This window comes from Cavia porcellus, unplaced genomic scaffold (assembly GCF_034190915.1).
Source record: "Cavia porcellus strain 051 isolate PalLab524CR breed Dunkin Hartley unplaced genomic scaffold, mCavPor4.1 scaffold_27, whole genome shotgun sequence".
Classification (NCBI taxonomy): Eukaryota; Metazoa; Chordata; class Mammalia; order Rodentia; family Caviidae; genus Cavia; species Cavia porcellus.
In genome coordinates, this window is record NW_026947510.1 from 8,207,204 (window position 1) to 8,220,568 (window position 13,365).

Consider the following 13,365-nt stretch of genomic DNA (forward strand, 5'->3'; position numbering starts at 1 on the left):
CATGCTGATATTTAAAATTTTAAAGTTTTTTGTGTCACGAGGTTTGAATCCAGGGCCTTGATTGTGCTAGGAAAGCATTTTATCACTAAACTACTCCCCTAGCCCTTACAGGTTGATTTGAATTCCTGTTTGTTCATTTAGAACTCTCTATGAAATTGTTTATGCTATGTATTTTCTATATTTTTATTTATTGATTTTTTTTTTTTTTTTTTTTTTTTTTTTGAGATGGGGTTTGCCTTTGTTGCCTAGGCTTGCCTCAAACCAGCAGTTGTCTCCTGCCTCAACTTCCTAAGCACCTGGAGTTACAGGCATGTGCTACTGCACCCAGCTTTTTTTTTTTTTTTTTTTTTTTTGTCTTTTTGAGACAGGGTCTCGCTATGCAGTTCAGGCTGGCCCTGAGCTCACTTTGTAGCCCATGCTGATCTCAACTCACAATGATCCTCCTGCCTCAGCCTCCCAAGTGCTGTGATTATAGGTGTGAGCCACCACACCTGGCCGTCTCCCAGCTCATTTTTAGTAGTTTTAATGACTGTAGTATAAACTTGGTGTGATGTCTTATGTTGGGTATTGTTATGGATTAAAAACTGGTGGTCAACTTAACGCCAGCTGGATTACATCAGCATGGTGTTGAGTGTAGGTGTCCCATCTGAGGAAAGTTGCCAGCATAAATAGAGACGTGGAAAAGGAGAAACTAAGCGTTGAAGCGTTGAGGTGTTGAAGCATTGTGGGTTCTCCTACATGTTGCTGTTTGAGCCATTGGTTCTCCTGGAGAAGCTCTGGCCCTCACATTGAGCATTGCTTCCTGGCTCCGGAGAGAAAGACGTGTGCTACTTGGTCTCCAGGATGGACTCGTCTTGCTGGATTCCTGGCATGTACCTGACTGTGCTTATGGTCAGAAGAGCTCAGGGCTTCTGTGTCGCTGAGGATGGCCGTGGTGCTTTTCAGGAGAGCTCTGGTCTTTGTTGTGAGTGTGACTTCTCGGCTCCATTGTGGAACCCTCAACCTACCAGCATAGCTCCTTTACCCCGCTGGCATAGAATTTTCTTCTAGCTTCCACCGCTGACCTTTGGGCCTTCCCAGCACAAATCTGTAAAAGAGACTGGTGTGAATCCTTGTTGTGGGCTCTGGACCTCCAGTTGGACTCTTTTTTTTTTTTTTTTTTAAGGAGAAAAAGGAAAAAAACAGAGAAAGGGTACAAGTAATACAAAATTTAAAAAATAAACAGTAAGAAATCACTAGTTAATAGATTACATATTCTCATCTTAGAAATAGTTGTTCAAGTTCCAAAACTGAAGCATATAAAGTGGACCTTCAGACAGTGAGAGTGCAAACAGTTTTGTTCAATGATCCAAAAAACACTCAGTAATATGGTTATCTATCTTATATACTTAAACATATATGCAGTTACAACCTTTAGAGCACTTTCTTTTCTTTTCATTTCTTTTGTACAATGACAATTACACATTTTGGGTTTTATTACTCCCACAGTTCTTATTTACTTTTTTTGAAGAGAGTAAAACCAAATGCGACATACCAGAACAGAGTCAGTCAAATCAAAAGGATGCACATAATAAATAATGTAAAAACAAAATATAAGTTGATCAACAATGGTTACCATACTGCCTCTTGCTATTTTAAGAAGAATTGGCAGTTATAATAAAATTGAACTAAACAGTAAAGAATAAAACCAAAGCATTGGAGACATTACAGGACTTTAAAAGAAAATAATAGTCAACCGGAATGGGCATCATAATGATTCTTATTGTCTTCACAGTTTTGCCTATACTTTTGAACTTGGTACTATCAAGCATATAGCAGAATAGCGGAAAATCAGTCAAAACAAGATGGTGAGGGCAATACATGATTTCAAATCAAGTTAATAGGAAATCAAAGTAGGTTACTATAATGTATCCTATTTTTTATTTACTTTTCCCTTAATTAAAAAATAAAAAGAAAAAAGGAAATAATTTTAAAAAAGGGGATTGAGATAAAAGAGGGCATAACAACAGAACAGCGCAGGTCAAAACATAACCATTTAGGCATAATAGTGTTTCACCACAAGATATCCTGACATAAAAATAGTTACCATAGTGTCTCTTTTCTTGAATTCTTTGAGCATAACTTCTTATACTGTAGTACCAAACATATCATGACACTATAAAACCATTCAAGAGAATGACATTATTGCAGGGTATTTAGAACCAATTAACAGAAAATGAACAATGATTTCTATATAAACTCCTTGTCTATAAAAGTTTTTGCTTATATTATCATATATAATAAAATCCAATAAGATACAACCTTTTAAGACCAATGGAGACAGAAGAATACCAGTTTGATGGGACTTCAAAGCCAGATGATACTAAATCAGCAGTAGTTATTATGATGTCTTGTTTTCTCCAAAATAGCTGTTTCTACCTTCCTATCTTCTCTGCCTCATTTCTATTGAGCTCTTTTTCTGTCGTTTGTGGTCAGCTTGTCTTCTTCATTTTGTTTTCTGCTCCATTCATTGTGGCCTCTCAGCCACTATTTCTGGAATCTTGGTATTTTCCTTTTTTAGACTATCCTGCAGTATTCTCTGTAGAGTTGAATTAGTGGTTGCAAATTCCCCTAGTTCCTCTTTAACCTGGAAGCACCTTATTTTTCCATCAATTTCTAGGGACAGTTGTGCAGGATATATCAATCTTGGCTGGAGGTTATTATCTTTCAAAGCTTGAATTATTTCCCCCCACACTCTTCTTGATTTGATGGTTTGTGCCGAAAAGTCTGCTGTAATTCTGATGGGTGTTCCCTTGTAAGTGATCTGTTTCTTGTCTCTGACGCCTTCAATATTCTGCTCTTATATTGGATTTCTGGAATTTTGACTATTATATGCTTGGGTATAGCTCTTTTTGGGTTGTAGGTGGCTGGAGTCCTGTATGCCTCATATATCTGAGTATCTTTACCATTTGCTAAATTAGGGAAACTCTATTGGATTATTTCTGTGAATAGTTTTTGTAGTCCATTTATTTGTGTCCCCACTTCTTCTCTTATGTTCTTAATTCTTAAGTTGTAGATCCTCTTATCATCTTCTAGTTTTTGTATTGTTGCTGTTTGTTTTTTTTTGTTATTTTTAAGAAGTTTTTCATTTCATGCTCCCATATTACAAATCTGCCCTCCAGTTCAGATAATCTGTCCTTAGTTTCTTTCAAGCTGTTATGCCAGTTTTCGATAGAGTTTTTAGTTTCCTGGTAATCTCTTTGAACCTGTTTTATGTATTCTATGTTTTCTCTGTTTTCTCCATCAGACAATTCTCCCCTTTTTTTTCTGTTCTTCCATTGTACCATCTGTTTTTTCTTGGGCAGTGCTTAGCATTTCTCTAACTATTCTGCTTATGTCTTGTTTCAGGTCATTAATAACTTCATTTCTGAACTTGTCTATGAGGCTCTGGAGATAGCACTTTATGTCTATTGGTGCCGTGTCTGCTATTGCATGTTTCTCAGGATTGGGGGCCGAGGACCCTTTCTTGTTGCTCCCTCTTCCCATATTCTTTGTTCCTTATATTTAAGCGTTTATAGGAGGCCCAACTTCCTTCCCTGTCCGCCACAATCTGTTTGAATTGCGTCGGCTAGGTGTTCCCGCCCACCGCAACGGCACCAGGGAGACACAGACCTGGGCAGTCTATGCCGGGCCCGCCCCTCCAGGTCAACCTACCAAAGGCTTCACCGCTAGGGTGCACCTCCAGGCACTGGGACCTGAGTTGGGCTAGCCTGTTGGGTCTCAGCCAGCGGCATCTCGCAGGCCAGGCACTCCCCACCAATCCCGCTTGAGAGGGAGATATGTGACTGAAGTCAGTGCAGCATCTCATTCTGGGAAGTCTGCCCAGTCCGAGTATGTCCTCTGCTGAAGCCTCCTTCTCTATGGAAGGGTCCCAATTTGCTCACTCACTGCAGGTTGATGCAGGGCGCCCGGCCAGTCCCGCACCCAACTCCTTCCGATGCTTCTCATTCTCCGAGCTTTCACGCCTCTCTCCCCGCTGTGCTGACAGGGACCAGGGACGCAACAGCTACTGCAGGTAATTCAAATCACAGTTTCCAGTAACGCGGGGCCCGGCTTCCATGCTGAGACCTTATCTGTTCCTGCTGTATCACGGGGATTACGTTTCCAGTTGGTTTCTCTTAATTTAGTTCATTCCTGGGTTGGCAAAGAATTTCCCCCCTTGCCTAGGGCTTCCTGCCCGGAACCATTCCTAGATTTCAAGTGCGGTTTCTCAGAGACCCTCCGAGGCTGCTGCTATCTATCCGCCATGTTCTTCCAGTTGGACTCTTGGGAGACACTGTCGTGAGCTCTCGGTTTTCATCTGGACTCATGTGAGACATTGCTGTGGAATTCGGGCCCTGGGCTAAATATTCTATGTCTTTGGTGTCGTGAATAGATTTCCTGCATTTTCTTGTGTTAACTGTGAGTGACCATCACAGAAATAATATTAGAAACTCCGTGTCCTGATTCTAATTGTTTTCTGCACAACCCCTGACTACAACAGGTATTATTTCTTTTTTGTTGTTGTTGCCAGAAACAATACCATTGTTTCCATCCTTCATTGGTAAATCTTTATTTTATCAAGTGAAATTGCTGAGTTGATGTTAAAGGGCATTTTTGGTGCTTGAAAAGTAACTAGAAGCCTGGGTGCAATATAAGACTAATGGTGTGAAACACAGATTGATGTCCTTCAGGACCTCGTTAGTCCTTGTATTTGTCTTTGGAAAGTACCATGTTATGTCAAAACCTTTCATATTGCTGAACACCCTAGTTGATCTTACTTTCTTTGCTATGTGATGACTTCTTTGCTTTCATCAGGCACTGCTTACCCAAACATCCACTCCAGAATGGTAACAATAAAACATAACAAAGTAAAACTTCGTGGCAGCAGTGGTGCCACACCAGTGATACCAGCATACTGGGAGGCTGAGGCAGGAGAATCACAAATTGAAGCTTAGTTGGGCAGTTTAAAGGTGTAGAGACCCTCTCTCAAAAAATTACAAAAGGGCTAGGAACATAGCTCAATGGGAAGCACTAGGTTCATTTCTCAGTAGTATAACAAAGAAAAACAGTAACTTTTAAGTTTCTTTTCCCTTTGTATCCGCACCCCCGAACCCTCCTCTTGTTTTTTTTCATCACAGGACACTAGGCAGGTGCTCTATTACTGAGCTGCATCCACAGTCATTATAAATGTTTGGCTGATTGTTGATGAATTAACACTAAGTGAGAGTACCTTAAGTGATAAGAAGGGGAAACTATAAAACACTTAACCTCATTTGTGAATTATAATGCTTAGTTCAATGATGATACTGATTTGAATAAAAAGGTACATTTTTTCCTCATTCATACTGAAATGTCATTTTCTTATTTAAGAATACCGTTAGGGATATACTTTTTCAGCCTTTTTCAAACTTCACAGGACCTCAGTGAAACTAGAACTTAAGGATATATGTTATTTTTATTTTATAGAAAAAATAACACAATTTTGTAGCAAAATAATAGAATAGGAATAGTTAATACATTACCTGGTGTTATCTTTAAAGTAATTACTCAAAGTATAAGATATGGGTATAAAATTTCTCCAGTATTAGCACATACGTTCCTTTTTTAATGAGCTAAGAGAATCTTAATAGTACAACTGACTTGCATCTTTCCCCTTTTACCTCTCATCCTTTCTCTTTCCCCAACCTTTTTCTTTTTCCATTTGAACAGTTTCTTCCCATTTCACAGTATCTATTGTATATTTTAGACCTTATTTTACTCTTTTGATTTCTTATGCAAGGGATCCAGTATGATGTTTGATTAATTTCACTTATGAGTGTGGTCTCAAGTTGTATCCATTTACCTATAAAAATCTCATGTGTCCTTTATGGCTGAGTAGCACTCCACTGTATAGAAAGACTACATCTTTTTTATCCATTCTCTGGTTGATGGGGAGCTTAGTATTTTTATCAATTATATTTTAAATATTAAGAAATTAATGTCTTTGATTTGAAAAATTTTTTCAGGTCATAAATACTCTTCAAGTGTCTCAATAATGTTACTGTTTGGTTAACTTCATCTTTTACAGCCTGCACTTAATTTAAGGGACCTTGGATTGTCTGAATTAAAAGTTGGACAGATTGACCAATTGGTAGAAGATCTACTTCCTGGATTTTACAGAGGCAAAAGTATTTCTTCCCACTGGCACACATCTCATATCTCTGCACAGTCCTTCTTTGAAAATAAATATGGTATGTTTATATATTTTTGGTTCTAATGAAACTAAGCCATGTAAGTATTATTAAAAAAAATAGTTAGAAATCATTTATTAGCATTTACTATGGACCAGGTTCTTAAGGTTTTTTTTTTTTTTTCCTTTTTCTGGTAAGTTTTCATATTCAAACAATGTTAGATTTACAGAAAAATTTTAAAGGTAGTGTCAAGGGTTTTTGTATACTCTGCACCTTACTTCCCTTTAATTTTGACATTTTCCATAACCATGGTACATTTATTAAAACAAATTCACATTGATATATATGTAGTATATATGTTTATATATTATATGTATATATTTTACTTATTTAGTTGTGAAACTGGCCTCTAACTTGGGATCCTCTTGTCTCCCAATAGTGCTGGGATTATAAGGTGTGCACCACCATGACTTGTAACAGTGTTTTTAATTAAGTGTGAATTGTTTGGATTTCAGCAAAATTTTCTTTAAATCACTTTTTTTTATTGTTGATACTCTGTTCCTGGATCTAAAGCACTATACTGTATCACATTTAGAAAAAGGTGTTTTATTTATTCATTTGTTTTTTAGAGTGGGTCTCACTCTGCAGTTCAGGCTAGCCTTGAACTCACTTTGTAGCCCAGACTAGTCTTAAATTTGCAATGATCTTTCTGCCTCAGCCTCCCAAGTGCTGGGATTACAGGTGTGCACTACCACGACCACGGAAGAATGTGTTTTTTATTGTCCTTATTTAAACTTAGTGAGAATACATTGATAAAGAAATATTTTTTGTATGAGATGTCTGCATCTTTTTGAAGCTTTTAACACACTGACATAATAAGTAGGTTTACACTGCAGTCTGTCAGGTTAGCTTCCAGAAGATCTTTTTGGATAGCACATAAAGAATATTGGGGCTTCCTCAAAGGTTTGAGTAGTTGATGATTTGATTCGAAGCTATACTTTGCATAAACAATTCATTTGCTAATTCTTTTCTTTGGTCTTTCATGCAGTATGAAGATACAAAGAATACAAGAGTGAGGGGAAAAATAGTTTTGAGCTTGGGGACTCAGATTGACAGCCCCCTTTTATTGTTTATATAAAACTCTTGAAACGCTTGCTCTGTGTTGTGTTAATAGGATAAACTTTTTAGTATTTATATTATTATTGCTCTTCTAATCTGCAGCATGTAATTCTAATTGGTACATATCAACAATAGCTACTATTTATTGGCTACAAAGCAAGTCCCTAGCATCTAAAAAGTAGGAAAGGGTTGACATTACTTAAGAGGAGGAGTTGGAAAGGATCACTGTATTCATGCTCACAGCTTTGGAGGGAACTGTTTACATACTCACTGGTTATGAAAACTTGAAAAGGGAAAGATAGCAATAGCTGTGGTTTGCCTTTTTTTAATCACTAAAGCTTTTGAAATTGTCTATACCGAAGAGCAATTTCTTATCTTTATGTTCTAAAGGTAATTTTCACTTGAACATATATACCTTATACCTGTATCGATTAGAATTTATACCTCATACCTCTATTGATTAGAATGATAGCTATATATCAGATGTAAAAGTAATGTGTTAAGTGAGTGTAACATGAAGAGCTCTTAAACTAATGATACTTTAGATACTTTTATGAAAGCAAGGTCATATCACAGACCAAAAGTTATGAAACTTACATTGTGACTTTTCTGGGTTTTTTTTTTTTTTTTGTCTTTTTCCTTTTTATCGGTACCGGGAATCGAACTCACGACTGCCTGCTTGCAAGCCAGGCGCTTATGCCGCTGAGCTAAATCCCCAGCCAATATTGTGACTTTTCATAGCAGTTGATAAAAATTCTTAATATTTCATGTAATTTTTATGTTTTTGGTATGGAAAAGCTGGAAACTTACCTTTAACAATTTCCCTCCAGGTCACTTAGATATGTTTAGTGCTTTACGTTCCACTTGCTTGTTTCGACAGCATCCAAGAACTCTTCAAAGAATTTGTTCAGATCTTCATTACTGGCCAGGTATGAAGCAACACTTGTAATTGTTTTGAGAAATGTAATAGGTTACTTAACATTTTAAAATTTGTTTTAATGATGCTAGTGATTATGACCACTCATTTGCAATAGACAGTAGGACTTAAAGAGTGTTTGAAATCTATCAGTTTAGGTAGTTCTATGTTATTTTAGATCAGGAAAATGTATAATAGGAGGTATAAATTTTGTGTGTGGGTGACAAATATCATAGTAAATCCAGCTCCTAGATATATATCTACAACTATTTCACAATAATTGACTAAAATTTGTTTACTAGGCCTCATCAAAAGCCCATTGAAATGAAAGAAAAAATATTAAAAGGAGATAAAAAGTCTAGAGGAACACCAGAAGAGTTTTAGTAAATTAAAATATGTGAAAATAAATTGAGAGTAAGATCAAATTTTATTCGTTATTCGTCAAAATTTTTTTTAATGTAAAAGATGATTTGAAGAGAGGGGAAAGAGAGAGATGGCAGACAGGTACTCTGAATGAGTAGGAAGTGTTCAGAAGAGAAATATTCATCATTCATTAACTGGTTGCGAGGCAGTAGCAATAGTTGTTAAGTGATAGTGATAGTTATGAATGAAAAAGACATCTTCATGGAATTTAGGATCATGTGTCATGAAAGATGTGTATGTTTCTAATTCTAGTAGAACTCAGGAAAACCTCTAGACTTGGAGTCAGTAAGAGTGAGCTTTGGTTATAAACAGTTGGAAGATTGCCAAAAATAGTCTTATTCCTTCTCTTCCATTTCTTTTTTTTCTTTTTTTATTTTTGGTACTGGGGGATTGAACTCATGACCTCACACTTAGCAGGCAAGTGCTTGAGCCACTGAGCTGAATTCCCCGGTCCCAAATTGCCGAAATAGGAACGTGAAGAATCTCCATTTCTGTTTTTAAACAAGATAGCAGTGATCAGTACTCACAGCAGATGGGTTTCTTCAACAGTACTATGTAGTAAATGTATGTGAGCTACAAATCACAGACTACTGTGAATGAGCATGACACTACAATTGTGTGTGTGATTCATGACTGAAGCAACCTATTTGTGTTTGTCATCAGTGCTCAGTCCAGGAATTTCCAGACAGGTTCCCGTAGACACATGCACATTCACATTTACTCCTCACTGCAATGTGTTTTTTGCCAATTGTAGCCTAAAGTTAAGCCACATCTGCTCCAGGATTGGCCCATTCTTGAGATGGAATTTTGTTTAAGTGGCTCATGCTGGCTTCACACTTTGTCTTTTTGCTCCAGTCTGCTGAGTAAATGGAATTCTAGGCATGTACCACTGCATGTAGCTGTGCTGATGTTTTTGTTTGTTTGTTTGTTTGTTTTGATTGAGACAAGGTCTTACTGTGTTGTGCAGGCTGGCCTTAAACTTGCTTATGTAGCCCAGGCTGGCCTCAAACTCATGGTGATCCTCCTGTCTCAGCCTCCTGAGTGCTGGGATTATTGGGCATGTGCCACCAATGCTTCAACCATGTGAAATAATAAAAATGTGTTGAAATAATTAGATGTAAGTTGACAAAACTGACCCAAGAATAGGTAGGATAATAACTGTTGATTGAAGAATAATAATTTTTAAAAACTTCATTACTCCAAAGTTCAGGTAATTTTTGTTTGTTTGTTGAGACAAGGTCTCACTATGTAGTGCACGGTGGCCTTAAACTCAGTTGTGTACCCCAGGCTGCCCTCAAACTTGCAGTGATCCTTCTGCCTAAGCCTCCTAAGTACTTCAGATGATTTTATAATTAGATTGTTTATCTAGAATGATAAATTTCCTGTTGTTTAAAAGATTTTCTTTATATGTGAGTATGTGTATTTATGACTAGCTGCTAGGTAGTCTGAAGCAGAAAAATTGAATGATTGTATCCTGCTTAGGGTACATAGTGAGACACCATGCTGAAAAGCATTTTACCGCTAAACTATAGTCCCAACCCTAAAAGTTTAGTAAAAAGCTGGGCACAATGGCATGTGCCCTTGGTCCAGGCTGCTATGGGAGCTGAGGTTGGATCATCACTTCAGTCCATGAGTTCACGGTTACTTAGGGCAACATGGCAAGACCTCCGTCTTCCCTATTTAGGTTGTAAAGTTACTAAAATTGATCATTAGCAGAAAAAAGAATGCAGTATGTCAGTTTCTTAATAAATACCAAAATCCTAAGTAAAATCTGACAAAACCAAGTCTAGACTTGTGCTAAAAAAAAAATGATCAAGGAATATAGATATAATTTTACACTAGTAAACCTGTTAATTCATGTTGATTGGAGACGAAAAATGCTATGATTTTGTGTGATACATTTTAATTGCTATGTTTTGTGAAAACTCTTAGAAAAGTTAGAAACAGGGTAAACCTTTTAAAAGTTTCTTTTTTTTTTTTTTTTTTTTTTTCGGTACTGGGGATTGAACTCAAGACTGTGCTTGCCAGGCAGATGCTTATTCCGCTCAGCCAAATCCCCGACCCTTTTTAAAATTTCTTAACATCTCTTACGTTGCCATCAGTGTGAGAAACAAGATGGCTAGTGCCTTGTTTTTAGACAGGATTTGGGAGTTCTGAACATTATGATTAATGAAAGAATTGAGTCATTAAAGGAAGGAGCAAAGTTTCAATTTGTAGAACATACAAGTATTTGCCAGAAAATCACTTTTTTTCATACAAATAGATACATGAAAACAACAGCTTTCTTTTAGCAGATTTTAGTAACAGTTTGTTCAAAATCCAGTGTTTATCCTGACAAGAAATATATGTTTATACATATATACATGTGTGCATGTAAAGCTTTACTGACAAAAAGAACTAAGAGACATTCTCTAAACAAAAGAGAATGTCAAATGAATGGGAAAGCATGGCATTATAGCAGTATCCATTCATGTCAAAGTTTATAAAGTTAGCATATGTCTAGTAAAATCTCTAGAAGACTTGTAAAAATTTGGAATCATAATTTTTAGCAGTAGAAATCAAAAGAATAGTATCATGAATAACTGTAAAACTACAGAATTTAAACTGGTACTGGCCTATAATGTAAAAATTTAAGAGTTTGAATCAGTGAACAAGTGGTAGGTTATCAATAAATGTGTTAGGTTAGCTGGCTATCCATTTGAGAAAAAAGATAAGTTCTTATTTTATATTGTACCAAAAAAATAAATTCCAGATTTTAAAGTTTTGAATGCAATAAATAAATAAAAATCTTAGTTTGAGAGTGGGGACTCAAGACAAAAATAGAGAAAACGTTACATATTTTAAAAGTATGGTTACATTAACATATACATTCTTGTGTTATATAATTGAAAAACATAATTAAAACATGTTTACAGTGTACTTCTCTAAATATATACCCATACATACTGTATATATGAAATATATGTACACTATAAAAGATTATTACCTGTAACATCTATAGTCTACAAAGAAATAAAAATGTGAAGTGTGCAAAGGACATAAATGGTCACTTAAGAAAAATAGTAAATAAAAATACAAAAGGATCTTTTTAAAATTTTCTTAGAGTTTTAATCTGGAGTTTCTAAGATACCAATTTTTTCCTTTTTTTTTGCCAAATTTATGTAAATTAAAAAGGTTTTATGACCTAGTATTGGTGAGAGTATGAAGAAAACACACTTGTTCATAACTAGGCACATACAATAACAGTTTCTTCAAAGGCAATTTCTTAGTGTTTCACTTCTAGTAATTTGTTCTGCATGTGTTGAAGGATGTATGAAAATGTTCACTACAATGTTGATTTTAGCAATAAAAAGGTAATGAGTCTGTAGCTTGTTGGTAGAACATGTGCTTAGCATATGTGAGATGTTGGGTTTAATCTTCAGACCAAAGGAACAAAAAGAAAATAATAATAAAAGAATAATGCCCATAAGTGAAAAATGGTTGAGTAAGTTGTAGTTAGATAAAACAGAAAACTGTTAAGTGACATTTAAATGGAATATACTGTCTGTCCTCTTCTGAGGTATATACTATTAAGGAAAGAAGTTGGATTAAGATTTGAAGAATTAGGAAACACTGATTTTTGACACTTTTTTGTTTTTAAAATATTTTGTAATTACCAAGAAAATACCAAATTAATTCTGGAATTGCTCCATTTCAATGATCTACATGTTTTAGAAAAAGCATTAAAGTTTGAGTGATTCTTGGTACCAGAAAAGAAAGAAAACAAAAGATCAGAAAAAAAATTATCAGTTTTGTGGTCCTGTTTTCTAAATTATACTATGAAATAACTATTTACTCTTCTACCATGAACATGAAATAAAATATTTAAAGTTCTTTTTTTGTTTGTAAAAAAGGTTGATAGAAAAAATGTAAAGTGTATTATTGAAGTGTTTGGCAAAAGAAATATAAAAAACAAGATAAACTAAGACATACTGATAAGCTTTTTAGAGTCCTAATTAAGCATTTTAGTTTCTTTTAGCAACTTACAAAGTAAATGGTACTATTTTGTTTAGTTTTTATACAGTCTCGGGGTTTTAAAACTTTGAAATCGAGGACACGACGTCTGCAGTCCACCTCTGAAAGAGTAGCAGAAACACAGAATGTAGCACCATCCTTTGTGAAGGTAATTAGAGCTTTTTTAACATTTCAGAAAGGAATAATTTTCAAATTATTAAGACAGCAAGGACATATAATATTTTATTTCTTTTGTTGACTGATTAATTTTCTCTTGGTATTTACTGATAATAAGAAATGAGTGACTTACGTAATCATTATACCTGTTGTAATTCCTCTAGGTATGAGCCTTGTCTCTACTTGCTTATTACACAGCTGCTTTTATTTTTCCTACCAACCTATGAATGCTTTTGTGTACCTTGTATAAATAAAGTTAGTAACGCTATGGTCAGTCAAAATCTTCTTCCTTCTAGTCTTACTATGTTGTTTTTACCTCCAGACCTACCCCTCAGTCTTTACAAAATAATCTAAAGTCAAGTGCTGGGGATATAGCTCAATGGCACAAGTGCCTGCTTGGTAACTGAGGTAGTGAATTCAATCCCTGATTAAAAAAAAAAATGTTAAGTAATAAAATGATGACCCAACTCAGTCTGATTTACAGGGCATTTCAAACCTTTACTGACCATTTTTTTTGATTCTCATTTCTGATATGCCACTTAGTCT

At 35.5% G+C, this 13,365-nt stretch overlaps 1 protein-coding gene across 5 annotated transcripts in view; it reads left to right on the forward strand.

The window, feature by feature from the left end:
* Positions 1 to 13,365, forward strand: part of LOC106026068 (ATP-dependent zinc metalloprotease YME1L1) — a 55,909-nt gene that overhangs the window by 15,350 nt on the left and 27,194 nt on the right. For all 5 annotated transcript variants that reach the window (XM_063237852.1, XM_063237850.1, XM_063237851.1 and 2 more), the window contains exons 3-5: positions 6,089 to 6,251; positions 8,141 to 8,239; positions 12,702 to 12,811. In XM_063237852.1, the coding sequence (XP_063093922.1) occupies positions 6,089 to 6,251; positions 8,141 to 8,239; positions 12,702 to 12,811 (372 nt within the window). The remainder of the gene's footprint in view (positions 1 to 6,088; positions 6,252 to 8,140; positions 8,240 to 12,701; positions 12,812 to 13,365) is intronic.